The sequence below is a fragment of the Mirounga angustirostris genome, unplaced genomic scaffold (assembly GCF_029215605.1).
Source record: "Mirounga angustirostris isolate CCGP_5_RB_7025 unplaced genomic scaffold, mMirAng1.0.hap1 SCAF_4, whole genome shotgun sequence".
Classification (NCBI taxonomy): domain Eukaryota; kingdom Metazoa; phylum Chordata; class Mammalia; order Carnivora; family Phocidae; genus Mirounga; species Mirounga angustirostris.
This window is the reverse complement of record NW_026991712.1, coordinates 19,922,954-19,949,298: the sequence shown is the minus strand read 5'-3', so window position 1 is coordinate 19,949,298 and position 26,345 is coordinate 19,922,954. Positions and strand designations below refer to the sequence as shown.

General features: G+C 34.6%; 1 protein-coding gene across 6 annotated transcripts in view; it reads right to left on the bottom strand.

Moving 5' to 3' along the window:
* The window catches only part of TAF2 (TATA-box binding protein associated factor 2), an 83,674-nt gene that overhangs the window by 17,262 nt on the left and 40,067 nt on the right, over positions 1–26,345 (bottom strand). For 5 of the 6 annotated variants that reach the window (XM_054512479.2, XM_054512480.2, XM_054512481.2 and 2 more), the window contains 5 exons: positions 23,966–24,076; positions 19,632–19,825; positions 18,637–18,776; positions 15,815–15,884; positions 8,142–8,251 (listed from right to left, as the gene is read on the bottom strand). In XM_054512479.2, the coding sequence (XP_054368454.1) occupies positions 8,142–8,251; positions 15,815–15,884; positions 18,637–18,776; positions 19,632–19,825; positions 23,966–24,076 (625 nt within the window). The remainder of the gene's footprint in view (positions 1–8,141; positions 8,252–15,814; positions 15,885–18,636; positions 18,777–19,631; positions 19,826–23,965; positions 24,077–26,345) is intronic. The other variant, XM_064587957.1, reaches the window with a different exon arrangement.

Here is a 26,345-nt window from a genome sequence, read left to right as displayed (position 1 = left end):
AATGTTCCCAAAACAGTATTTTTTCTGGCTTTAAATCTTCCTTTTAATTCCTCCTCCTTGGTAACTACTCCACATTCATTCATTCTCTGTTCATCTTGTCCTATTTTCTTCTTGAATAGCCCATTAGGAAGACAGCACTCCATGAGCCTTTATGAACCCTACCACTTGAAACAAATCTCCCGTCAAATTTATTACTTTCAGGTTTTAAATATGGTAAGAAACTCTACAACTACTTAAAATAACATGATTAAAAACTTTTATTGAAGAGGAGGAAAATGTTTTGTTAAATGCCTATATATTTGTGTTGCTCTAGTAGGTATTTATTTAAAAAATAAAAATTAAAGGAAAAAGCAAACCCCAGAGATAGCAAAAGCTGGTAAAACACATACTGACCAGGAGAAGACTGTGTAGAAATTTGGTTTAAAGTAGTTGAGAGACTAGAGGCAAGTTCTTTCAATTTCTCTGATGAATCTCAGTCTTTTTTATCTCCAAAATAAGGGTTTTGATCTTAAGATTATACCTTATCCCATATCAATAGCAGATCAGAGAGCAAATCAATACCAGAGTTCTTTCTCACTTTCCGTTTTTTCCCCAACAGAGCACTCTAGGTAGATAATGCCATCAAATGGAACTGCCTGACAGGATGAAATCTGTTATCTAGGATTAGAGAATTGCTATGGTTTCTAGGCAGAATTTAAAATGATGTATAGAACTTAAAATAAATGAAAAGTAACATGTAAATTCTTCTGGGTAAGAAAAATCCTACAAACAATTTTGATCAATAACTGTGATTTCAAAAGAGGACCATAATGTTTAAAAAGGAGAAACAAAGGGAAAGAAGTTGCTACAGCAAATTTTACACAGCATAAATATTAAGCTTTGTGGTTTTCAACAAGTATGAGAATGAGTAAATAAACTGCCATCAATCAAGTAGTGATTCTGATGAGACTTACCCCAACAGATAAGTATTTATGACATACGTTTTATGCAAGGGAAATTCATAGGGAAGGAATTATAATTTCACAGAGTTCATACTATACACACTACACTGTACTAGGCACCTTCCACGCCATGAACCAGCTATCATCGATCCTATTTGAGACATCTTCAACTTGGTTACTGTGTGAGAAGGTAACAGATACACAGCATTGTTAAAAGCAAAAGAAAGGCAAGAGCTCCTGAGGAGAATGAGGTTTTTATCATAAAAACTAGAGAAACTAGACACGGAAAGAACAGTACAGACTGAAAAGTAAGGACTGTATGCTGGAAATCCATTTCCTTCTCTGGAATATGCAGGTCTGTACATTTTAATGGTCTAACATTGCTTAATTTTTTGTAGGCATCCATTATTCTCCTCCTCGAAGCATTTTATACATGTAGGTTCCACAAAGGTCAGGTATCAGATTCCTGAGCCTTTTATTACAAAGGCTGGATGGGCTCAAACCTCTGAGGGAAGGGAAGGAAGCCTGCCAGAGCAGTTAGCATGATCTACTCATGGGCATCACAAGAAAAGAAGTGAACCTTAGGCATTTTATCAGTAAAGAAAACTGGAACAGTTTAGGGTACATTTACACTGGAAGAAAACTTAGCCTTGAAGATCAATATCACGTAATTACGTCTGCAGCAAATAACCATCCTGAACTATGCTGTAGATGACATTGAAACCAGTCAGGTAATTGAGTGTGAATTCCTCAAAGTTTTAAAAAAAATTATTAGCAAATGGAAAATGTACATTTTGATGAACTAGGGTGTTTTTTTTTTTAAAGTCAGCTTAAAAATGATTAGGCAGCACAGTGAAAGCTGCTAAATGCACTGAACCCCTAAAATAAGAATTTTGATACTTTTTATTTCTATGTGGGCTTTTTGGTTTTGTTTTTTTAAGTTTAATCTATTTCAGAGAGAGAGGGAGGGAGGGAGAGCACGTGCATGGGCGCAAGACTGAGGGGAGGGGCAGAAGGAAAGGGAGATTCTCTGCTGAGCAGGGAGCCCAATGCAGGGCTTGATCCCAGGACCCTGAGATCATGACCTGAGCTGAAGGCAGACGCTTAACCAAATGAGTCACCCAGGTGCCCCATGGTTTGTTTTGTTTTTTGAAGATTTTGGTAGATCTTCAATTTGGATGGAGGAATTAATACTATTTTGTTCCTGAGGGAAATTATTGATAGTATGTCTTCCCTCAAAGAAATGTATGGCTGATTTAAGAAGGAGCTAAAAAATGAAGAGCAGTATTTCCTACAAAATTACAAAAGAAAAAAAAAAAATCGAAGCTCCACTACATTTCAAAATCATGGAACAAAATCTTAAAACGGTTGTCATTACTGACAGTGCAATTAAGTTGAATGGCATAGTGGGGAAAATACTTCTGCTAAATTACCAGTTAGCTCTGTGATTTTGGGCAAGTCAGGTGCCTGGGCCCTAAAATGAGAACACGGATCTGAGATGATGCTTAAGATCCCCTCAGGTCAAAAATTCTATTATTTCAAATCAATCAATTCCATTAATGAGAGGCCCTGAAACAGCTCCTGATTTCTACCCTCAGTTACAGCATTTTGAAGACCCTCTTCTAGCTTAAATGGCCCCAATCACCTAAGTGGCAAGGAATGCTCATAATATATGAAAAATAAAACAGACCTTATTCACTCCTCTCAGGTCAAATGCTGTCCATCCTGTCTCACTAGCAGTTATACTTTGGGACCCACCTTGCTTACTTGGAACAGAAGAGCAACATTCATGAAGAAAGTAGGAAACCCAGTTCTGATGTTCTCTACTCAAATCACAAAGTATCTAAAGACAAACCCCCCAAATAGCAAATTTGATACTAAAAAGATCTCTTCATTTTTTGAAGTAATTGCTACTAAAGCTGATCAAGCCAAAAAACTGCTAAGAAGAGAGGTCCCTTTGAAAACCACTGTTTCCAGGACATTTTTCAACAAACCCAGCATTTCTTATTGATGAAAGAAGCTTGGAAATCTGAACAGAGTTGAGTCAGGCAAATAAGAACTGCCACAGGGCAGTTCTGTCCTGATCTCTCCATGCGTATTACACTAAGTACAAACATTTCACTCATATCCAGTGTGTATACATGTATGTAATTTCCTACAAAAAAATGTATTAATATGTTTTCATTTTCTTGACCATTTTTCTTCCTAAAAAGGAGCGTTCGGGGGGAGTAAACCAGAAGGCCAGAACTTTGAAATCTTCTGATGTTAATATCAAAGTTGTCTATTTTCTTACTCTGATATGTGACAAATTCCATCAAGCTGAATTAGTTTTCTTTCATTCTAACCCCTAGAGTATAATTGTACGCTTCCAAATACTAAAAAGTATGATGTAAACAGCCATTAATGTCCTGAGCAATTCCATAAATGTTTTCCTGTCATCCTTACAGTAACTGCCAAACACTGAAGAGCAACTTGGGAGTAATGGCTAAGATTTCTTTCATAATGATATACAATCTCTTCAATGCAGGCCTCTATCTTGAGAAATGAAAAAACACTGTTAATCAGGTAAGACTTGAGAAAGTACTTACGTTTTAAATAAAATGCAAAGCACCAATAATAAACTCCAAGTCCTAAGTTCTTAATTTTTAAATGTATTTTTTTAAAATTATTGTCATGTTGGTCTATAATCCAGTATCTTACATAAAGCTATAAAAGGTAGGATTCTCATATGTTCTGAATTTTTAAATATTTTTCTTTGGGAAAGGAAAATCATTTCTTTCAGTGTGGAAAAAATATATATACAGCTAATAGAAGAGAGCCAGGTCGTAACTCCACCTGTTCCTCATTGTATACAGGATAAAATGCAAACTCCTGATCTATTTTTCCAGATAACACTATTTGTCAAACACCCTTTCAAAACTTGAGGCTTTTTCATATAATTCTCTTACCTAAAATGTCTTTCTCCTGGGCAAACTCTTCCATTCCTTAAGAGCTAGCTCAAATGTCACCATAGCACAAACATTCTGCCACTCCAGGCAGGGTTCATGGTTCTATTCTTCAGGTTTCTAGAGTACTGTGCTCTTTTATTTATTTCAGCAACTATCTATTTGTATTAAATTCTTATATACACAAAACATAGTATAGTGGTATATTGGAGGTGCTCAAGAAATAAATGGTGAATAAATGAATACTTGAAGCTTTAAAAAGAACTGACCATGAACAATGTGATTAAAAATAAACCTATTTATTTAAGATTCTTACACACCTAGGGACAAAGACCATATGATGTGAAAGCAGTTTCTCTTTAAAAATGTTTATTCTTTCTGAGGAGCATTATTCTTTAAAGGCTATATGGGAACTACAACAACATTTTGGCGGACAACTGAGGAAATATGGTTATGAGATATATACTGGAGTAGGGCATGTTAACGATATTGAGGATATGTAGGAGGATGTCCTTATTCTTAGGAATAAAGTATTTTGGGAAAAGTACCATGATACAATTTACTTTCAAACAATTCAGGAAAAAAAAATAGGTATGTATACACAAAGAAAGAGAGGGAAAAGAAAGAAAGTACATATGGTAAAAAGTTAACAACTAGTGAACCAAGATGAAAATACATGGTCATTCACTGTACTGTTCTAAAAATTTTTCTAAGCTTTGAAAATTTTAAAAACAAAATGTTGGGGAGTAAAAGTTATGTGGGAAAATTAAGGAATGGGGTAAGATATCTAATATCTGTATGTATATGTACATACATATATAGCTGTGTATATATGTGTTTTCAAAACAAAAACAGCTGGGATGATAGCAGAGTAGCAACCCAGAACTTAAAAGGTGAGCGGAGCTACCACACACCAGGCAGAGAGCAGAGACCAGGCAGTCCTAGGATCTCAACGGTAGAAGTCTGGGAACCCTCCTTCTGGTATATAGCCATTAGGATGACTCAGTTTCCAAGAGCCCCTAGTTTCTTTACCTCTCAGCTCTAAATACCCCTAGTATATTTCTAAAAAGAGTATTATTAATATTCATTACTGATATATGAATTTCAAAAGAACATGAATATAATTTCATATAATTAGCTCATTGGTCTTACTCTCAAATTAATTTCAATTTTTGAAATCCTAATGTTATGTATCCTACCACAATTACTCTCTTATTGAGAAGTTTCTAAAACCAGCTAAGCAAACTGATTCTTCAAAAGCACCTGATGACCACCTTCTGAAATGATCTTTCCTTAACTGCTATGATACTGTCTCTCTATACTATTTGAAATGGGTTCAACAAACTTTGTAACTATGCAAAGTCAACACATCTCAAATCCACTTGGGAATAGAACAGAAATAAATGAATATAATTAAATCCCTATTGTCCACAGTTTATTTGTTCTCCATATGTAAATCAAGATAATGTTTATCTCAGGGGCGCCTGGGTGGCTCTGTTGGTTAAGCAACTGCCTTCGGCTCAGGTCATGATCTCAGGGTCCTGGGATCAAGCCCTGCATCGGGCTCCTTGCTCAGCAGGGAGCCTGCTTCTCCCTCTCCCTCTACCTGCTACTCCACTTGCTTGTGCTCTCTCTCTCTCTCTCTGTCAAATAAATAAATAAATAAATAATCTTAAAAAAAAAAAAAAAAGACAATGTTTATCTCAAATGACCAGATGACCAAGGAGTCCCAATAGGGAGTGAGGGGCAGACAGAGTTCAGTAGGATTTAGGGACTTAGATGATATTCTAGTTCCTTTTGTTATAAGCGAATTCTCATTACCATTTCTTTTTTTTTTTTTCTTAAAAACAATCACAAGAAGATATATAGTAATGTGAAAAAATTATCATGATAAAATGCTGTTTTAATACCTTCATTTCAACTACAACTATGTACATACAATTCTTTCCCCCAAAGGCCAAATATACTTAAATGTTAATAGTGGGGAATGTAATAAAATTATATAATATTTTCTATTTTGGTTCAGATAAAACTCTGTAACACGATTATATTGACATTACCATTTTATAAAAAGAAACTTTAAAAATTATGGGGAGCCTGGCTGACTCAGCTGGTGGAGCATATGACTCTTGATCTTGGGGTTGTAAGTTCGAGCCTTACACTGGGTTTAAAGATTACTTAAAAATAAAACCTAAAAAAAAAAAAATTTAAACAAAAAAAAAAAAGGTATTTCTTGAATCAGATTCATTCATGTATCCCAAAAGTTCAGGAGTGGAAGAGAAATGAGCAATCCTCTAACCAATTTCCCTTAATGTCCAATGTCCTCTGAAAACATTAAAAACAAAACAAAACAAAAAACTATTCCCAACTATTCATGCCACTCCCACACTTCATATTCCTCCCATTTATTTATAACTCTGAAGAGCTGAGCAATAAATTGTTTACAACTACAGATCTGTTTTGTTTAGAGAACTGCCACAGGGAATTCCAAATCAAAGCAACAACTGTACTTTATACTGAACACTATCAAAATTAAATACTAAAACATCAATCAGAGCTTGAATTTATATAACCACAACTTTCCAATGGGTTTCAAATGTCTCATAGAAATTGTTCCATTAATCTTAAACACATATTTATTTTGTTCAAGAAATCTTCCCTAGAAGGTGATAAGAGATTCTTTGTAATTCATTATGCTTTCCTGGAAGTTATAATCCATCCCAGTCATGGAATCATGCATTCTTGTTAAGAATATATTCAACACAGTTTGTGCCACATACTAACTATTAAATGATCCTTTACAAGTTCCTGAACTTGCGTATTCATCCCCCGGATCTAAATGACAGTAATCATAACATCCTTCAAGGTACCACAAGTAGCAAAATATAAAACATTATGTAAACAGCAGCAATCATTCTTCTAGGGATTAGGGAAACCATTAGAAAAATAATTTAGCTTTATCAGTAGAAACCGGTTTCTGTGTTTTCTGAATACTTTGAGGGCAAGAGCCATACTACTGTATTTCAATTTGATACCTGCTATGGTGCTTTTACTTGGTGTGTTACACTATGATTATGAAACTGAGGGACAGAGTTATACAATTACTTAACATCACAATGCTAGTAAATAAAATAATTTTTAAAAAATTTTTTAAAAAGAATCAGAACTTGGTATTTAGTTATGACTTAGTGAAGTGGCCACCAATGAAACAAACATTTTCTGAATTGTTTAGTTATTGTCTAAATAAACAAGTTATTTTCTAATATTCTAGACAGCAGATAAAGTAACATACATATTGGAATGAATAGCAACTGCTCTCTCACCATCTACCCAGCACAGTTTATCTTTAAGTAAAATAAATTTACCTTTTAATTGAATTTTAAACCCAAACCAGTATTATAATTTCAACACATCAGATACATAAGGCAAATTTTCTTTAAACATTTACAAGTCAACTGGAAAAGACCAAAAATTCAATTAAATAAAAATGGCAAAGAATATGAATGACCTACCAAAAAGGAACTACAAATAGCTCAAGCACATGAGAAGCGAAACGATATCATTACTCTGTTAGTTTAACATTTTGGGCACTTCATATGAACTAGATACTGTGCTTTACAGATAGTAACTCACTGAATTTTCAGTTTGCAGAGGCAGGTATCATCAGGAGATACACAGGCTTAGAGAGGTCACACCTCATAAATTATTCAGCTGGGACCTGACCCTCATCCACCTGGTTCCAGAGCCTATACAAAGGAGCACTGGGCTATCCTGCCTCTTGACCTCATCCAAATACAGTGAATTCAAACTGTGAATGAGATACCATGGTATCCACTGTGCAGAACAGTAACAACATATACCACTCCTGAAAGGATCCACAGGAAACTGGCTACCCCTGGGAAAGGCCACTAGGCAGCAAGGGAAAACAGGTGAGAAGACATATTTTTCAACTCCTTATAATCTTCTGAAATAAAAATAACAATAGTTTGCAGCTCTATATTTATAGCTCTTTAGACATGTGGGATACTTCCACATAAATTAATATTTTTGTTTCCTCAACCACCTTGTGAGGCAAAGTGAGTGAATATATCCTTAGTCAATGTCACCACACTCACCACTGTGAAGGCAGATGTGATAAGTATCCTTCTTTAAAAAAAAAAAAAAAAGATAAAATATTAACCATAGTTCTTTAAGTACTGAAAACTTGCTGCAAAATGAAAATACTCCAATAATAAATTTTTTTTTAAATTCTTACCAGAATTCATAAGTTTCCAAAGTTGATCTACCAAGGCTTCATTGCATAACGGAGACTCCATGTTCTTAGTAAATGGTGGGTTCTTCGTCAACATGTTTAGAATCTTATGTCTGAAAGATAAAGAAAAAACTTCCGCTGACCATGAAATAAAAACATTTGAAAATTATCTATAGTATCTCCTTCCTATTTTATCATCTCTTCTTAGATTTATTTTTGTGTTTAAGTTTAACTTCAAAAGACATTATTTTACACATCCTAAATATTTACTATTGTTTTTTCACTAGAAAGGTTCTGGTGGGTTTGTTCTTTTCTAAAATTACCTTAGTGTATAAGGAGGTCCTTTAAAACCTGACTTCATGTATTCCTAACCAACCTTTCTCATTCCATTTCTAAAATGAACATTTTATTCTCCTTAGAAAAATTTTTAAAGAAAGACTGGTCAGTAAATACAAAAATCTTAAAATGGGGCAAAAAAAAAAAATTACATATGGATGAAGAACAAGTCTACCCTGAGATAATAAAATGAATATAAACTTCATTATTATAGTATCTTTGTAAAGCATGGAAATGTGCAGAAGCTTTTAAAATACGGAGACCAAAAAAAAAGGTTTCCTCAAAATGAGCTGAAGTTTAGAGGAGTTAATCAGTCAAAGTATCCTCGTGTTGAGTAACAGTTAAAGTCCGCTACTGGGAGTTATCCCCTGTGAGAGGCCAGCTGAACACTTCTGGAGTCTTCTAAAAATAGGGCAGTGTGACCAAAACAAAATCTGAAAACGAAAATGTCCAACGCTATGAGTAGGAAACGCCAAGAGAAAGAGGATAGAAAAAGAAAAGGAAAAGCAAGGAAGCTATGGCAGTAGCCTAACATTGAGTGCAGGGATAAGAGCCAGGCCCAGGCTTAAGAGATTCAAGACCACACAGTAATGGAATGCTTGGATACAACTGGAGGAGAAACTTCAGTTGTAATTACAAATGAGATTAGCAAAACCTGAAAGGTGGACCCAAGGCAGTTTTTATATTTAATTGTTGGTGGTAAGGCATCAGACTGGATTTATACTTGAAAAAGACATGGGAAGAAAGTGGAACTACTAGGTTGCAGATTAAGATACTTAACCCCTTTTGGCTTCAATTTTATGTCTGTAAAACTGAAAGATGTGCTCTTACTTTAATATCCTCTTGTGCTTTGATATTTTAAGACCGTATAGAAGACTACTGAAAAGCTATGAGAACAAAAAGTGAAATGGAGTTACAGATGCAATTTACACATAGGGATTATGAAAGGGGATACGTCTCTTCATGGATATTTCATATGCATATTTTCGTAACTTTATAAACAAACACAATTCCTGTCCTTAAGGACCTCAAAATCTATCTGTAAGAATAGATCATTATTACAGGTAAACAATCTTTAAAAATATGGACAAGTTTGTTCTTTAGAGCAGGTTAATGTTGTTATACTTTAAGTCTGCATTAATTAGAAAACTTAAGTTTCTATTCGGCTGCTTTCCCAGTTACCCCAAATACCAAAGTGTTAGGTGTGCCAATGAATTGTAAAGAGTGAAACTGAGGATATCTTTGACATGATCACTGAAAGAGCAATAGTGATCAGTACATGTATTACTACTATCAAATTAAACATTGCTTCAAAAGTTTTGTTTTTCTCTAAAGTTTAGATGATAGAAGAAAGGATTTTACAAAGAAATACTTATAAATGACTAAACACCCAAAGTGATACTCGGAGGAGATGAAGTTTAAGGGAAAACAATGAGAATCTCATGCTTAATTTTACAAAGATTAAACATAAAAATTCAGAATAAGCATATGCTTCAGACAACTGGAACAGACCTAAAGCAAATCCTGAGAAAGTCATAGGTTTATAGGTTTGCTGCTGCATCACATTATTTCCCTAAACAGTTGAAAATTTTCTTAGTGGGCAAGTCCAATCTACTGTCCATCACTTATCAATAAGAAACTCAAACCAAAACCAAAAACATGCTCAAAATCTGTCATGAGAAAAAGCACAGGATGTCTGTGTGTCTCTTGAGGGACGGATACACTGCGATCATATGTATGCTTCATTCCAAAACCAAAATATAATTCCATGTCATCTTTAAAACAACCCTATCCATTTTATTTTATTTATTTTTTTAAGATTTTATTTATTTATCTGACAGAGAGAGACACAGCGAGAGAGGAACACAAGCAGGGGGAGTGGGAGAGGGAGAAGAAGGCTTCCCACTGAGCAGAGAGCCCAATGTGGGGCTCGATCCCAGGACCCTAGGATCATGACCCGAGCCGAAGGCAGACACTTAACGACTGAGCCACCCAGGCGCCCCTAAAACAATCCTATCCATTTTAAAGAATATAATTAATAGTTCTTCCTATCAATATAAAAAGTATAGTCAGGGGTAGAAATGACTGGAAAGCAATAATCCAAAATGTTAAGTGTTTCTGGTTAAAATAATTATAGGCTATTTAAGTTTTCTTCTTAATGTAATTTTGCATTTTTCCAAATTTATATGAGTATTTTAAAATGTCATGCCCAGTGATGAATCACTAAATTCTACCCCTGAAACCAATACTACACTATATGTTAACTAACTTGAATTTAAATAAAATCTTGAAAAAAAGGAAAAGAAAGAAGTTATGCCAACTGAAAGGAAACTATAATTTTCAAAAATGTAAATTTCATTTTAGTTCAAAAATAAAACACCTAGATTTAATTATTTATTTAAAAACTATGCACCTAGATTTTTTTCCTTTTTTTAAAATTCATTTATTTGAGAGAGAGAGAGAGAAACAGCATGAGAGGGGAGAGGGTCAGAGGGAGAAGCAGGCTCCCCGTTGAGCCGGAGCCCAATGGGACTCTGGGATCATGACCTGAGCCAAAGGCAGTCACTTAACCAATGGAGTCACCCAGCGCCCCATCCTTTTTTTTAGATTATTTATCTTAACAGACATTTAAAATGAACAGCAAACTTGATGAAAAAAAGCGTTAGTAATCGGTCAGGTGATTATACAGGTTAATTAAAGTGCATTTATTTAGTTTAAATTCTCAAGATACCTTAATGAAGAACCAATCTATAATCTGAAAATCTTCTATTGAGAGAAAACTACACAAATAAAGTGGACAACCCTATTACTATATTTAAAACATCAAGCCAACATGAAAGACTGAGAACTTCCCCAACATTTCAAAATAAACACCTTAAAGCTTTTTTCTGTATACAGTTGTCAACATAGAGATAAAATCATTTCTCTTTAACATATGAAAGAAGTTAAACATACATATGATTAGAAAAAAAGCCATACATATGATTAGAGGAAAAAGGAAAAAACTGCATCTTATCACTCATTTCACATGTATTGAACCAACTATATATAAGGCACTATGCTATATTCCAGACATTGACAAAAGGAAACATGGTCCCTATCTTTTTGGAACTTATATTCCCACGGGGGAGACAAAGATAATCTAATAGTTCCAGCTATAAAATTAATACTTATATATAGGAGGTATTTCTTTACTTAAGTATAGGAAGAACTGTAGGATTTTTATGGACAATTATGACTTCAGGGACATGATCCAGTATAGGGAATCAAGGAAGCATCCTTGCAGAAACAATTTTCAAGTTTAGCTCTAAAGCATCAAGGAATAATTACAGGTAATTTGGGTTTTTTTTCCTCCAGACTTTAAGGTTTCACCCTAAAATTCTTCAGAGCTTTATCTAACTCTACCAAAATCAGTAATTCTGATATATATAATAATAAACACAGAAAGAAAAGAGAGAAAGAAAAAGAAAATCCACATATATTTTTAAATTTTAAGTCTTATTGGGGCACCTGGGTGGCTCAGTTGGTTGAGTGTCCAACTCTTGATTTCAGCTCAGGTCATGATCTCATGGGTCGGGACATCGAGCCCTGCATCAGTCGTCAGTCTCCACACTCAGCAGGGAGTCTGCTTGGTGATTCTCTCCCTCTGCCCCTCCCCTTCACTCTCTCTCTCTTTGTCTCTCTCTCTCAAATAAATAAATAAGTCTTTAAAAAAAAATTTAGTTCTTATTGAAGACCATTTCATCATTAGGAGTTTAAAGATCAACCAAGGACCATAAAAATAAAATGCTTGTGTCTGGGGTAGGAGAGAGTAATGCCACTGATTTTAAGACATATACCAATGTTTACACATCTTAAAGACTACGAATTCTATCCAATCAATAAAGTGGAATATGGCAGATCTGTATTGTAGTTACTTAATGAGTTTAAGAAAAAGTAATAGAACAGATTGGTGGTTGCAGGGAAAAGGGGGGGCAAAATGAATGAAGCAGGTCAAAGAGTACAAAACTATAAGTCATAGGGATGTGATGTACAACATGGTGACAATAGTTAATACTGTGCTGCATTTTTGATAGTTATTAAGAGAGTAGATCTTAAAAGTTCTCATCACAAGAAAAAAAGTGTATAACTATGTATGGAGAGGATGTTAACTGAACTTACTGTGGTGACAATTTCTCAATATATGCTAATATTGAATCATTGTGTTGTATACCTAAAACTAACATAATGTTGTATGTCAATTATACCTAAAAGGAAGAAAGAAAAGAAAAAGGGAGAAAGAGTAATGATGGGAACAAAGAGAAAAGGACAGAGCTCCTATTCAAGCAAAGAAGAAACACAAAAATATGGACAGATGTGCCAAGATACTAAGAAATATGCACGTACGTACATTAACTGTTATGTGGTAACACTTCTTGACAATTAACATTAAAGATTTTTAAAGACATGCTGAATTTTTTTAACTATGAACAGACCTATGGGCTGGATGATATTAAGTACAGACTAAGAGGTTCCCTACTGATGATATAAATGAATCACATCAATTAAGAAGAAAAGTGTCGGGTGGGAGGGATGGGGTGACTGGGTGATAGACACTGGGGAGGGTATGTGCTCTGGTAAGCGCTGTGAATTGTGCCAAGACTGTTGAATCTCAGATCTGTACCTCTGAAACAAATAATGCAATATATGTTAAGAAAAAAAAAAAAAAGAAGAAGAAGGTAGTAAGAGGGGAAGAATGAAGGGGGGAAATCGGAGGGGTAGACGAACCATGAGAGACGATGGATCTGAAAAACAAACTGAGGGTTCTAGAGGGGAGGGGGGGTGGGAGGATGGGTTAGCCTGGTGATGGGTATTGAGGAGGGCACATTCTGCATGAAGCACTGGGTGTTATGCACAAACAATGAATCATGGAACACTTCATCTAAAACTAATGATGTAATGTATGGGGATTAACATAATAAAAAATTAAAAAAAAAAGAGGGTAAAAAAATCAATAAATTATTCATATGGCAATCTGATGACAGCTCAGCAAGTAAGAAGGGCAATGGGACACTTCATAAGAAAAATTATTAAAACAGTAAAATTTATCACACATAAAAAAAAAGTGTCAAATATAATCATGAACTATATCTTTAAATAGATTTTCAGTTCAATTATAAGTAACAGTGCTCTTGAAATTTGAATGTTATTAATAGTTCCATAACAGAATTTCAAAAAAATCATTTAGACTGTATAGTATGTAATTCAGAAATATAGAAACTTCAAATATTATATAGTACTACAATCTGCTAAAATGGTCTTCAAAACACAGTTCCGTGATCTCAGAAATACACGCCTTAACGTTAGTTCTGATGTTGTGAACTGAAAATATAAATGAATACATGATACACTTTGTTTATACTGTATTTATAATTTCTGTTCCTACTTGCTATCAGTAGGATCTTATAAACTTCCAAATGCATGAACTCGGTCAGGTAAGAGATGAAGGTGGTTTCCTGCCTATCCTCTTTTATCTGATGATTATGAGATTTTTGTCCACGTTAACCCTACCTTTAGTACACATCAATCACAAAGAAAAATTATTTAAAATACAATCTAGATCACAGATCAGGAACTTATGAAATAATAACAGCAAAACTTTATACAAAGATATGCATATAACAGGCATCATTTAAAACACTGAAATGGGGGTGCCTGGGTGGCTCAATCTTAGGTAAGTGTCTACCTTCGGCGCAGGTCATGATCTCAGGGTCCTGTGATCGAGCCCCACATCGGGCTCCCTGCTCAGCAGGGTGTCTGCTTGCCCCTCTCCCTCTACCCCTCACCCTGCTCATGCTCTCTCTCTCGCTCTCTCTCAATTAAATAAAATCTTTAAAAAAAATAAAGATTAAAAAGAAAAAAACAAACACTGAAATGGTTAGAGTTGAAAGACAGATAGACATAAAACACTGAAATAATAAGGTCGCTTAACCAAGAACTCACTGCTACAATCAATCTGAACAACTACCGTTGGTCAAAGACAATGTCTTCAGTCTCTTATGTGGACTTCTCATGTCCAGATGCATTTCAGTAAGGTTAGAGAGCAGTTTGCCTGTATGTCTTTTCAGAAGAAAAGAACTATCTGTCAACTTATGTGTCAAGTTGAGTAAGACAATTAACATCTCTAGGTTTATGTTCTTGTTTCTAGTGGGCATAACTATAAGTTACTTCCCACAATTCAAATTTTATTTTATGAATTCATAATCTTAAAACAAATGAACAAAAATTTAAGTGTCTCATATATACAAAGAAAGGAAGACAGAAAAGGTCAAATATTTAATCCTATTCAAATACACTATGAATATCCTACTTTGCAAAAGAAAGCAACAGAAATGAAGGAAATGAAGACTAGAAGAAATACAAAAATGAAAACTGTTACTAAGTCAGGACTGGGATTTTCTTCTATTTTCGCTTATTTTCTAAATTTTAAATCTTACATTATACTTTTTAAATCCTAAGTCTATGGATTAAAAATGAGATTTTATAGGAGATAGAAAGGAACAAATGGGATACACCAAGACATTTCTCTCAATGACTTTTAAAATAGACTGAATCAATCAATACAGATATTATAAATCTGGATATATAAGAGATGGCCCATGTACACTACAAACTGTTTAAATTACAATAGAAGTCGTACATAAAATTTCAGGGAATAAACTTTGCTTATTAACAATGTATTTTTTAAAATGTCTTTCCAAAGGTATACGCAATTTTTTTAAAGAATTTTTTTATTTGAGGGGTGCCTGGGTGGCTCAGTCGTTAAGCATCTGCCTTCGGCTCAGGTCATGATTCCAGGTCCTGGGATCGAGCCCCGCATCGGGCTCCCTGCTCGGCAGGAAGCCTGCTTCTCCCTCTCCCACTCCCCCTGCTGTATTCCCTCTCTCGCTGTGTCTCTCTCTGTCAAATAAATAAATAAAATCTTTAAAAAAAAAAAAAAAAGAATTTATTTATTTGAGAGAGAGATAGAGAGCGCGCATGCACACATGCACACATGCAGAACCTGGGCGGCAGGGCAGAGGGAGAGGGAGAAGCAGACTCCCTGCTGAGCAGGGAGCCTGATGTGCTGGCTCCATCCCAGGACACTGAGATCATGACCTGAGCCCAAGGCAGACGCTTAACCAACTGAGCCACCCAGGCATACTCCATTTTTTAAAAAGCACCTTAAAAAGGACATTAATAAATGCATAACATATTCCTCTATTTTTAAAAATAATAAAAACTTGTTCCATGTATAATCTTCCCAACTTATTCAGTTTACTTTAGGACTTGCAAAATCAAAATTTAGCACAAAAACTAACCTTACATAGGGTACAGGGTCATTCTGAATCATATTAAGTAGCCATTGCAGTTCTTCATAACTCCTGTCCACTGAAAATAAAGAAATATATTTGTTTTTAACTATAACAGATGAAATAATGAGTGACAAGGAAAGATTTACACTTAATATTTAGGGCTATGTCTTAGCTGTATCTCAAATCAGAGTTGAAGACTGTAGACAACTTCTTACATTTTTTATGGACTAGGCCACTTTGTAAACTTCACTGGTATTGTGCTGTATATAGCCAAAACATAAAACAGGACCAAGTGCCTATTTTTCAGTAATGCTCAAGTCAATGACAAATAGAACATAAAGGAAATTGTAATTTATTAAGAGCCCTAAATTAGAGATGAGTAACTCTAAATAGACAAAATATATTTAAATAAAATTGTGTTCTAGATGCTTAAATCAAATTAATAGGAAAATCTGATACCCACTGGTATCTCAACTATATTAGAGTATACAATATGAAATAATGTTTTTACCCAAGTGGTTTCTTTCACTTTAAGACTAAAGAACAGTCTTAACTTTTCAACATAACATAATATAGTGCTATAAATATAAATGATCTGGATAAAATCACTCATTAGCAATTTCCAGTCACCTTTTCAACAAGTTATGCTTCTATGATTTGAAAAGCTTTATTATCAGAATTTTATTTCTGATATCTTCCATTTTTTCACTTTCTAATCTAGAATTATGGATAATACTGAAGCACCTCTCAATTATACTTATTAACTTAGCATTCTTTTGGAAATCATAATATTAGCATTCTATTTCATTTCAGGTAACACTAATTCATGAAATCTTAGTATTTATGTGACAGTAATCATCATTCATGTATCTTGGGAAAGAAGGTTGAGAATACTGACATATTTGGTAAATCTAGATTTCACAAATTTGGACATCTAGATTTCACAAATTGGTAAACTGTCAAAACAAAACAGGAGACTGATAGACTACATTTTTTTACTTGACAAAAAAATCTATTAAAAAAAAAAATCACTATTTTCACCGCCATTTCTTAAGAGAAAGAATTATTGTTACCCTCAATAAAAAGAACAAATGACAATCCTTTCTAAACTTAGCCCAACATATATAATATACACACTATTTTGTTCTTACCTTCTATAATTTCTGACTATACACACACATACTTCTATTGAAATTTACTAAAAAAATGATAAAGATTTGAGTAATTTCCCCTAATATGTAAAAATTAACCAGTATCTATTAAAGAACTTCCCTCACTCCTTCCTATTTCCATAGTCAGAAGTATAAAATACTCTAACTTCTTCACTCTTCCCATATTTTGGCACAATAATCTGAAATTCTCTATGCAAATTAAATTATTTATTTCTTATATTTGCGTATTATTTTTTTAAAGATTTTACTTATTTGAGAGAGAGACAGAGCATGAACGGGGGAGGGACAAAGGGAGAAGGAGAGTGGAAGCAGTCTCCCTGCTGAGCGAGGAGCCTGATCTGGGCCTTGATCCCCAGGTCCCTGTGATCACGACCTGAGCTGAAGTCACACACTCAACCAACTGAGCCACTCAGGCACCCCTGTATATTATGAAGAATTATTTTTGAGAGGCGCCTGGGTGGCGCTGTCAGTTACGCCTCTGACTCTTGGTTTTGGCTCAGGTCACGGTCTCAGGGTCGTGAGAACGAGCCTGCATGGGGTTCCTGCCCAGTGTGGAGTCTGCTCAGGGTGAAGTCTGCTTAAGATGCTCTCTTCCTCTGCCCATCCCCCCACCTCTGCACGTGCATGCTCCCTCTCTCAAATAAACAAATCTTTTTTAAAAGAAGAATTATTTTTGAAGTTTGCATTAAATTTTATAACCATGTTATTAACAAATATTTAAGCTTAGCTTTTTGTTTTTTGTTTTTTTTTTACAGGCACAGTCACTCATCACTAGGTCTTTCATTTCATACTTTCATCAAACTTGAGTTATTATTTGATTCACTTCCAGGTCAGCTGAAAATTCTTTGGGAATTCCATTTTAAAGAATGTTACATAGGAGATGTACTTCTAAATCTTTAAGGCTACATGAGTGACAACCTGGCAAAAAAGAGAAGGTAGGATTGCAGTTTTCCCTAAACATTACATTAGCCATTTTTCACTGTCTTTTGAACTCTTCATATTCTGAAGAAGTCACAGGCCACAGGCCACATTATTCTTTTATCCTGTATAATAACTGGGTTCCTTAACCTTAAAATTTTTAATTTTATCAGACTCTAGCTTAAAAAGTTTCATTTTACTTTTTTGTTTTTCTTCTACCTGCTTTATTCTTCTTGACTGATTTTTAATATTTTCATCTCTGTTTTTTTCTGCCCTGTATTTCTTTAAATGTTTTGAATATGTAACATTTTCTTAGCCATTTTTTGGTCTTACTTTTTTTCAACGTCAAGAAGCCTTTTCTAATCCCCCCTACTGAGGTTCCTGTGTATATACCTCACTTTACTTTCAGAAACAAATTTTTGAAAGGTACAAGATGTTTTCTTGAGTCCTCAGCTAGAAATTTCAAAAATCTTCTTCTAGTTTTAATAACATGTAATTAAAGCTATGGAGTAATACACTGACTCCTTAGAAAGACCAAAGATACCTATTTCTAATTTTATTCTTTTCCCTCACTTATTCTTATACAAGTTCTACATTTACCAAAATTCTTTCTGAAGAATTTAAAATTTAAATCTCTACTTTGTTTGCAATAGGAAACCCCAATAACTGAGATGGCCTTAAATATTTAGTAAACATTTCCTTCTAAAATGATAAGAGCATATGCTTCTAAAGCATTACCTTTAGTATAATCAACAACTGCTTCCAAAGCTGCTATCCTAATGTCCACAAAGTGGCCATACTCTGCATAAGATTTAAAAAGAGCTGGATCACTTGGCACATGTCCATTCTTCTGAAGCACTCGTATGGCTCTCAAACAACTAGGAAAAAGAGTATTTACAGTGAAATATTTCTTTTCTTTTTTTTTTTTAAGATTTTATTTATTTGACAGAGAGAAACACAGTGAAAGCAGGAACACAAGCAGGGGAAGTGGGTGAGGGAGAAGAAGGCTTCCTGCCGAGCAGGGAGCCCGACATGGGGTTTGATCTCAGAACCCTGGGATCATGACCTGAGCCGAAGGCAGATGCTTAATGACTGAGCCATCCAGGCGCCCCTACATTAAATATTTCTATAAAAATATTTTGAATCAAACTTGTTTCCCAGGCATTAGGAATCAATCTGTAACAGCAAACTGAAAAACTGATGTGATCTGAATCATCTTTTAATTTTGTAACATTAAGAACATTAACTTTTTGCACTAATTTAGTCAATAATGTACATGGAAAGTGAGAACTGGTGATATTTGAACCACTTGATCAATTATTTTTTAGCAAACTCCTAAAGAAATAGAAGTTTTAGATAGCCATATACAAACAAGTTGATAAAAGTGAAGTCATCTAAGTAAGAAGCTTAATGCGGAGATGTTTATACTATATCTAATGGGATAAAAACATTTTACAGACATCAAAAATGTTTATGAAGAACTTCTAATGACATGAGAAAGCGTTTATGATATAAGCAGAATACAAAAATTTATGTATATGATATATATCACATAATTAAAAATGTATTTAGTTACAAGAGGAAAAAATTTAGAAGGCCATTCTCCAAAACAGTAAAAATATATCTGTGATGGTACAATGATATAAGATTTTAATCTTCTTTTACTTTACTATATTTCCTATAATTAGAATAATTTCTCTTATAATTATAAAAGCAAGTAATTTTTATCATACCTGACAGTGATGGTGTGTCTATAACTTGGAAGAAGTTTTTCCATATTCAAAAACCTGGTGATTTCTTCAAGAATGAGTCGTACATCTGGATTTAAGTTGTCCAAAGTTCGAACTTCATTATTCACACTGACTGCAGGCGTAACAGAGTTGGCAAGGGCATCAATCATTTCAGCACGATAATAGTTATCTGAAAACTAAGCCAAAAATAATCACAAGAAACAAAATTCACACTTCTGTTCAAAAATTAATAAAATATTTATAACTTCAAAACATTAATTATCTGAAAACAAGCAAGTTCTCTGGTGATTATTTAACTATGTCTTTTGTGTAGTTATACATTGGGAAAAAGAGTGAGAGAGACTTACTAATTAGTAATACATTAGTTTACTCAACTAGTATTTACAGCATGTAAGAGTAACCTACCTAGATTCCTCTCAAAGGAAGACCACAGGCCACAAATCCTGCTGGTAACACAGAGCTTGAAATCAGCTATTTAGCTCTACACTCACATATAAATTTATAACCAAGGATCCCCAGATATTTGAGGAAGCCATCAACATAAAAAAGGAAGACCAGAACAAACAAAAGGAAAAAAGCAACCTGTCGGAAAGAGTTTGCAGGGAAAAGAAAACTGGTAAGGGGAAAGAAAATCCAAAACCTATCATGAACATAGTCTGAGAAATAATCAAAGGTATGCCTTCCAATTGTGTAACTTATTTTAAAAAGAAAAAAATATGCAGAGATTGAGAATCAAAATTAAATTGGAATATAAAACTGAAAAAAGTTCCTGAAATTCTAAGCAAAAAGAAAGACAAAGTAAAAAGAAAAGGAAACTAGAGGGCTGGTGTAGAAGACATAACATACAAACCGGAGATCTAGCAAGAAAAGCAGAGAAAAGAGAGGAGACAACAATACAAAACAATTTCTAAATCCACATCCCAGTCAATTCCCAGAGAAGCAATTTATTGAAAGGCAACCTAGGGTGGCTTGATTTACACTCAGCAAATCAGATCCTCTAGCCTGGGAATTTGAACTTCGAGCAATTCATTTGATCATCAGTGTTGGGAATATGGTATGGAAACACAAACTGCCAGGGGATGGAGGGGAAGCACCTGCCCCCTGTGACTTCCACGGTGGAGGCAGAAGCTCACATTGACAGTTATAACGACAGAATGCTGACACATGCCTATAGTTCAGATACAGGGCAGAAAATAAGGTACACAATAAACACAATCAAAGAAAAAATACTCCACACACGTTCACTATGGACCAAGTTTTGTTTTCAAATTGTTTTCATGATTGCAAAATTAGTCACTAAATCCTTCCCTCCGGAGCCAGAGAAAACAATCATGGATTTTTGTCAGGCTAATTTTGTTTTAACATTGTAGCATTTATCAACCTTTTCTTTTCCAGGTTCTAAGTCTGGTTTCCAATTTAGAAAGACCTTTTCCATTCAGAGATTATTCAAATTATGTTTATAGGTTTTCTTCAAATATTCTGATTGCTTCATTGTTACCTCTACTTTGCCAACAAAGCAAAAGTCCATTTACTTAACTGCTATTTCTGACCTAAGTATTCAGATCACAGAATGAACTTAGAAATTAAAAATGAGATGGGGGTGTGGGTGAAGTAGGAAAACCAAAAGATTTAACCTTTATCCCTCAGACCACATCCAATTCTCACAGCTACTATAATCCTAACTGAACAAGCTAGATTATCTGATCACCTCAACGTTATAAGAGACAAGAAAGAAGAAATAATTTGCAGAACACATGTAAGGTAGAGGCTATTCAGTATAGTGAAAATTCCTACAAAAAAACAAAACAAAAAAAACTCTGAAGGCATCAATATCAGTGTACTACAGCAAAGGCTGGCTGATGTTTTTAACAGTGATTCTTTGGAATCAGGAATAGTTCAACCCATGTTCTGTGTACTGTAATTAACAAAACAGAAATTTCATAATCATATATGATTTATTAGGAATACATATATATGCATAAAAATTATCATATAAAATAGCTAATAACTAGGCTTAAAGGGGATTAAATTTTAGACTTCTTGAAAACTAACTTATCCAGAGTACCGAATTTCATGCGCTGCCCAATTAATGAGACGTTGAAAATTTTTTTAAGTATTTCGCACTGATTCCCAACTTCTTTTTGGCATTTCCACATGTGACCTATTACCCTAAGGTAAAGCTTTATTACCTTCTATCTCCTCATAGGGAAACTGAGATAACACTATCTATCTCAGACATCTGATGAGAATCATATTAGATTATGCATGTTTTGGTATAGGCCATGGAACACACAAAAAAATAGCTTATTTTATTATTATTATTATTATTTGTATTTATTCTATCCTTAATATCTTCCAAGATTAGTATGTTAATCTTATAGCCACTAACACCTGATTAGCCTTCTTCTCAAAATTACAAGAAGTTGAGTCTTACGTTGTTCTGCAAAAATAATGAAGTATAAAATTTAATAATCTGTCAGTATGCACCTTACAAAATCATAAATGATGATATGGATGATAGCATCATATAAAGTAGCATGGTGTACTAAAAAGATCACCACATAGATGGGCGGCAAGAGCTCACAGCACAATTCCCAGATTATACTTCCTGTGTCATTTTAGACTCTCAACCGCTGTGTTTTGTTTTCATTTGTCAACTACAGAATAAGTAAGGTTTAAAGAAATTAAAATTAAGGTAGGTGAGATCACTTTGGAAAGTAAAAGTACTATACTGGGGCTCCCATGATTTAAATTATAAAAGCACTCCCCCCAAAACAAGAAAACTGACATAAACAATTTTACAAAGTATTTCCCCATTCTATCTGAATATAATCTTGATTGATATCATCTGAAATCCTAACCTTTTATCTTCAAATAAAAGAAATTCATGTGTAGAGTAAGAAAGGAATACTATAAATGAAAGTCAAAACAAACCAGTAGACTAAGAAGGAAAGAATCTTATAAAAAAATTTTTAACAGTATTCAAAAACAGAAAGAAAAAGTCTATCAATTACAATGTACTTTTAAAGTACTAATTTTTTAAGGACTCTTTTTAGCTTAAATCATTTGAATGTTACTCTACTGACCCGAGGAAAAACTGGTTGTCCTGATTTTCATTATTAATCAACATTTTTTAATAAACATACTTGTCACTTTTTTTTTACTGTTGTGATGTTTCATTAACTGTTCATGGTTTTGACTTATCCGCCATACCAGATACATGTGTCTTTGTATGTCCTGTTCCTTCTTCCTGGAGTAACACTTGGAAAATCCTATTCATCTTTATGACACAGTTTGAAAGTCACCACTTGTACACAAAACTTCCCTGAGTTTTTCTCTCTATACCCTTTGGAAGGCACTACTTTCTCTGAATTCCCCTAGAAAACTCTATACATATTTCCACTACGGAAGATTGTTTAACTGTTTACTTGTCTGATTTCCCCATTAGGTTGAATCTGTGAGGGTCCAGAATCAAACTGTGATATACAGCAGTTGTTCAATAGATGTTTAATGAGTAAACGAAATGCTAGATGCCATCTACCAACTCTTCTTTCTGTTTAACACAGTATACTGCCTTGGGGCGCCTGGGTGGCTCAGTTGTTAATAAGCATCTGCCTTTGGCTCAGGTCATGATCCCAGGGTCCTGGGATCGAGCCCCACATCGGGCTCCCTGCTCCACGGGAAGCCTGCTTCTCCCTCTCCCACTCCTCTGCTTGTGTTCCTGCTCTCGCTATCTCTCTCTCTCTGTTAAATAAATAAATAAAATATTAAAAAAAAAACAACAACACAGTATACTGCCTAGCATAGCATATATTCTCAAAAATATTTGCTGATTGTTAGAATAACAAGATGAAATGATTTTTGAAGCATAGCACTCAATAGCTATTTGCTAATTAATAAACATACATTACAGTAAAAAACAAAAAAGGTTAAATTTACTAATGAACAAATTATCCCAAGAGGGAACTGTTTTCTGTGCAACACATAGTAAAATAAAAAATAAGAAAAAATAAAAATTGGGCTGTCAGACTTCACCAAAACAAGTTTTAGTTGGCTCCTCAAAATCTGATGCACTACTATTTCCACATTACTACAGGTATAAGGAACATTTAAAACACAATTTAAAAAAACAAACAAACAAACAAACTAATCTTGGGTTGTCTTCCACTGGTTCTTATAATAAATCGTATTTGTATATTTCTATCTCTAGAAATTTCAAGTACCATGGACTCAACAATGATTTCACAGTCTAAATATTTCTCTTTAAAAACAAAGTATCACTAGGTAGTTTTATAATATTCGTTAAAGTATCTTACCTTATTTTTTCTGTTGTCATTGTACTTGATTAAGTCTAAAATGAATGTTAAGACTTCTTTGGGACAAAGGTTGTGAACATCTCTCAATAAAGCCATTGCAACTGGCATAGTCTACAAAAAAAAACCAAAAAACTTTTTTAAGCATATAATAACTTCCTTCGTTACTATAATTCATTTTAGTATATGCAGAAAAGGGGTACTCCGGGACTGACCTAGGTATCCAGATGGAGTTTAACCCCTCTAATTCCCACCCCTTCTCACTGGGAACATGTGAAACATTGTAACAGAAGAACAGAGTAGCAAACCAAGGGAAGAGCAGTCTGTAGCCTGTGTGCCTTTGTCTTCATTTGGTGGAGTAAAGTAGATGTCATAAAAATTATATAAATCCAGGTCTGTGTCTTACAGTGGAAAAGGAATGGGTTTTAACACTACACAGACTACTCTTCAACTCCTACTCTACTACCAAGATGATTATTTTAGCTAGCTGCTTACTTAAGAGCCTTGTTTCCTCAAAACCATTTTTAGGATTAAATGATCCAGTGGCTGGAAGCATCTGACAGACAGGGAAGAGGTCAATCATCAGTCTGGGAGACACTGATTCTGCAGTACCACCCCACTCTCAACCTAAAGAAAAATGGTAACTTATCTAAAATCCAGCCTAACTTTCCCCCTTCCAGATTTTCACAGGCAACTTTCCTAAAGAAGCGGAAACCTGGCTCACACAGTGGTAACCTTTACCAGTAAGACCAAGCTACTGAAACTCAAGAAAGAACCACAGATGAAGTCATCACAGTCCTCAGTACCCACGGAGATTTGGACTATGCTCTCATCTGATTCAAAATAACAGTAACTTCTAAAGTGAAGAACAAAAAGGAGGGAGGGAGCACGAAGGAGCAGAAGCAATAGGACAGTTAGTGTTACAACAGTGTAACAAGAGACAGTGTTAATGCTGTAAGAACTGAAGGAAAGGCTCTTTTCCACAGAAATACCTTCCTATGCCTGTTCTGCCCTTTGGGACTCAAGTTTGACTTAGAGAGTAATCTTTTCTCTCTTTTCTGGCACTAGAAGTATTATGTAAAAGAAGCTGGTATACAAGCAATAATCTTCCAACTTTTTTGACCGCAACCCACAGTAAGAAATACATTTACATCCCAATCTACACACACACACAAATTTCATATACACTAACTAAAAAACAAAACCACAAACACTGTATACCTAAAGTGTGTTTATACCACACCTTATAAGATGTGTTGCATTCTGATACTGCCTACTGTTTTATTTAAAAAACAAACCAAAACTTACAAATTGATCTCATCCCCCTCACTAACGGGATACAACTCCCAATATGAAACACAATCTAAAGTATATGGACACACAATGGCACAATGAAGTGGACATACTGGGTAGACATTAACTTGTTTCCATACCATGAATTAGTGAAATGGCAACAGAGAGCTGAGCAACAAGTACTAGAGAATGTTCAGTTCTTTAAAATGACAGGATGCCACTAGACTTCTTTGATTATATCAAAATTGGTTTTCCCCAAACCTGACTCATCCTGAATCTGTTCTGATGAAATTCACTATAATTATATCATGACTTCTACTCTCAGCAGGTGCCTCAATGTTGCTGGGTAATCTTTCACTTCTCCATCATATATAAATCTCACCTTACCTAACATTTCCCTCAACATCTATCATTTCACTCACTTCCAATCTGCTTTCAACCTGCCTCAGAAAAAGGAATGTTCTTATCTTTCCTAAAATTAACCTCCCAACTGCGTCCCACCCACTCCTAATATCTTCAGAATTTACTCTGCCCTCTCTTTTTTTATATCTACTTGCTCCCACTTGAATATTTCATCTCTCCTTTTCCACAGATTCCTTTCTCTGTGCCAAACATGCCTCAAGTTTCTTCTTCCTTTATACAAAACAAACCCAAAATGTCCCTTTCTTAGCACTGCTTTATCCTCGACATGTCTCTCTCATATTCTTCAACACCAAAATCATTAAATAGGCTTTGTTAGTTTTTTCTACTTCAACTTCACTGTTCTTTCTAGTTTGATCTACTTAATATGATCTCTGCCTTTATTACATATTTTATTTTTTTTACAGAGGGATATATTTACCTATCTATATATATATATAGAGAGAGAGAGAGAGAGAGAGAGAGTGTGTGTGTGTGTGTGTGTGTGTGTGTAGGGAGGAGAAACAGAGGAAGAGGGAGAGAGAGAATCTTAAGCAGGCTCCACACCCAGCACAGAGGCCAACACAGGGCTGGATTTCACGACTGTGAAATCACAAGCTGAGCCAAAATCAAGAGGTGGATGCTTAACCAACTGAGCCACCCAGGCACTCCTGCCTTTATTATTATTATA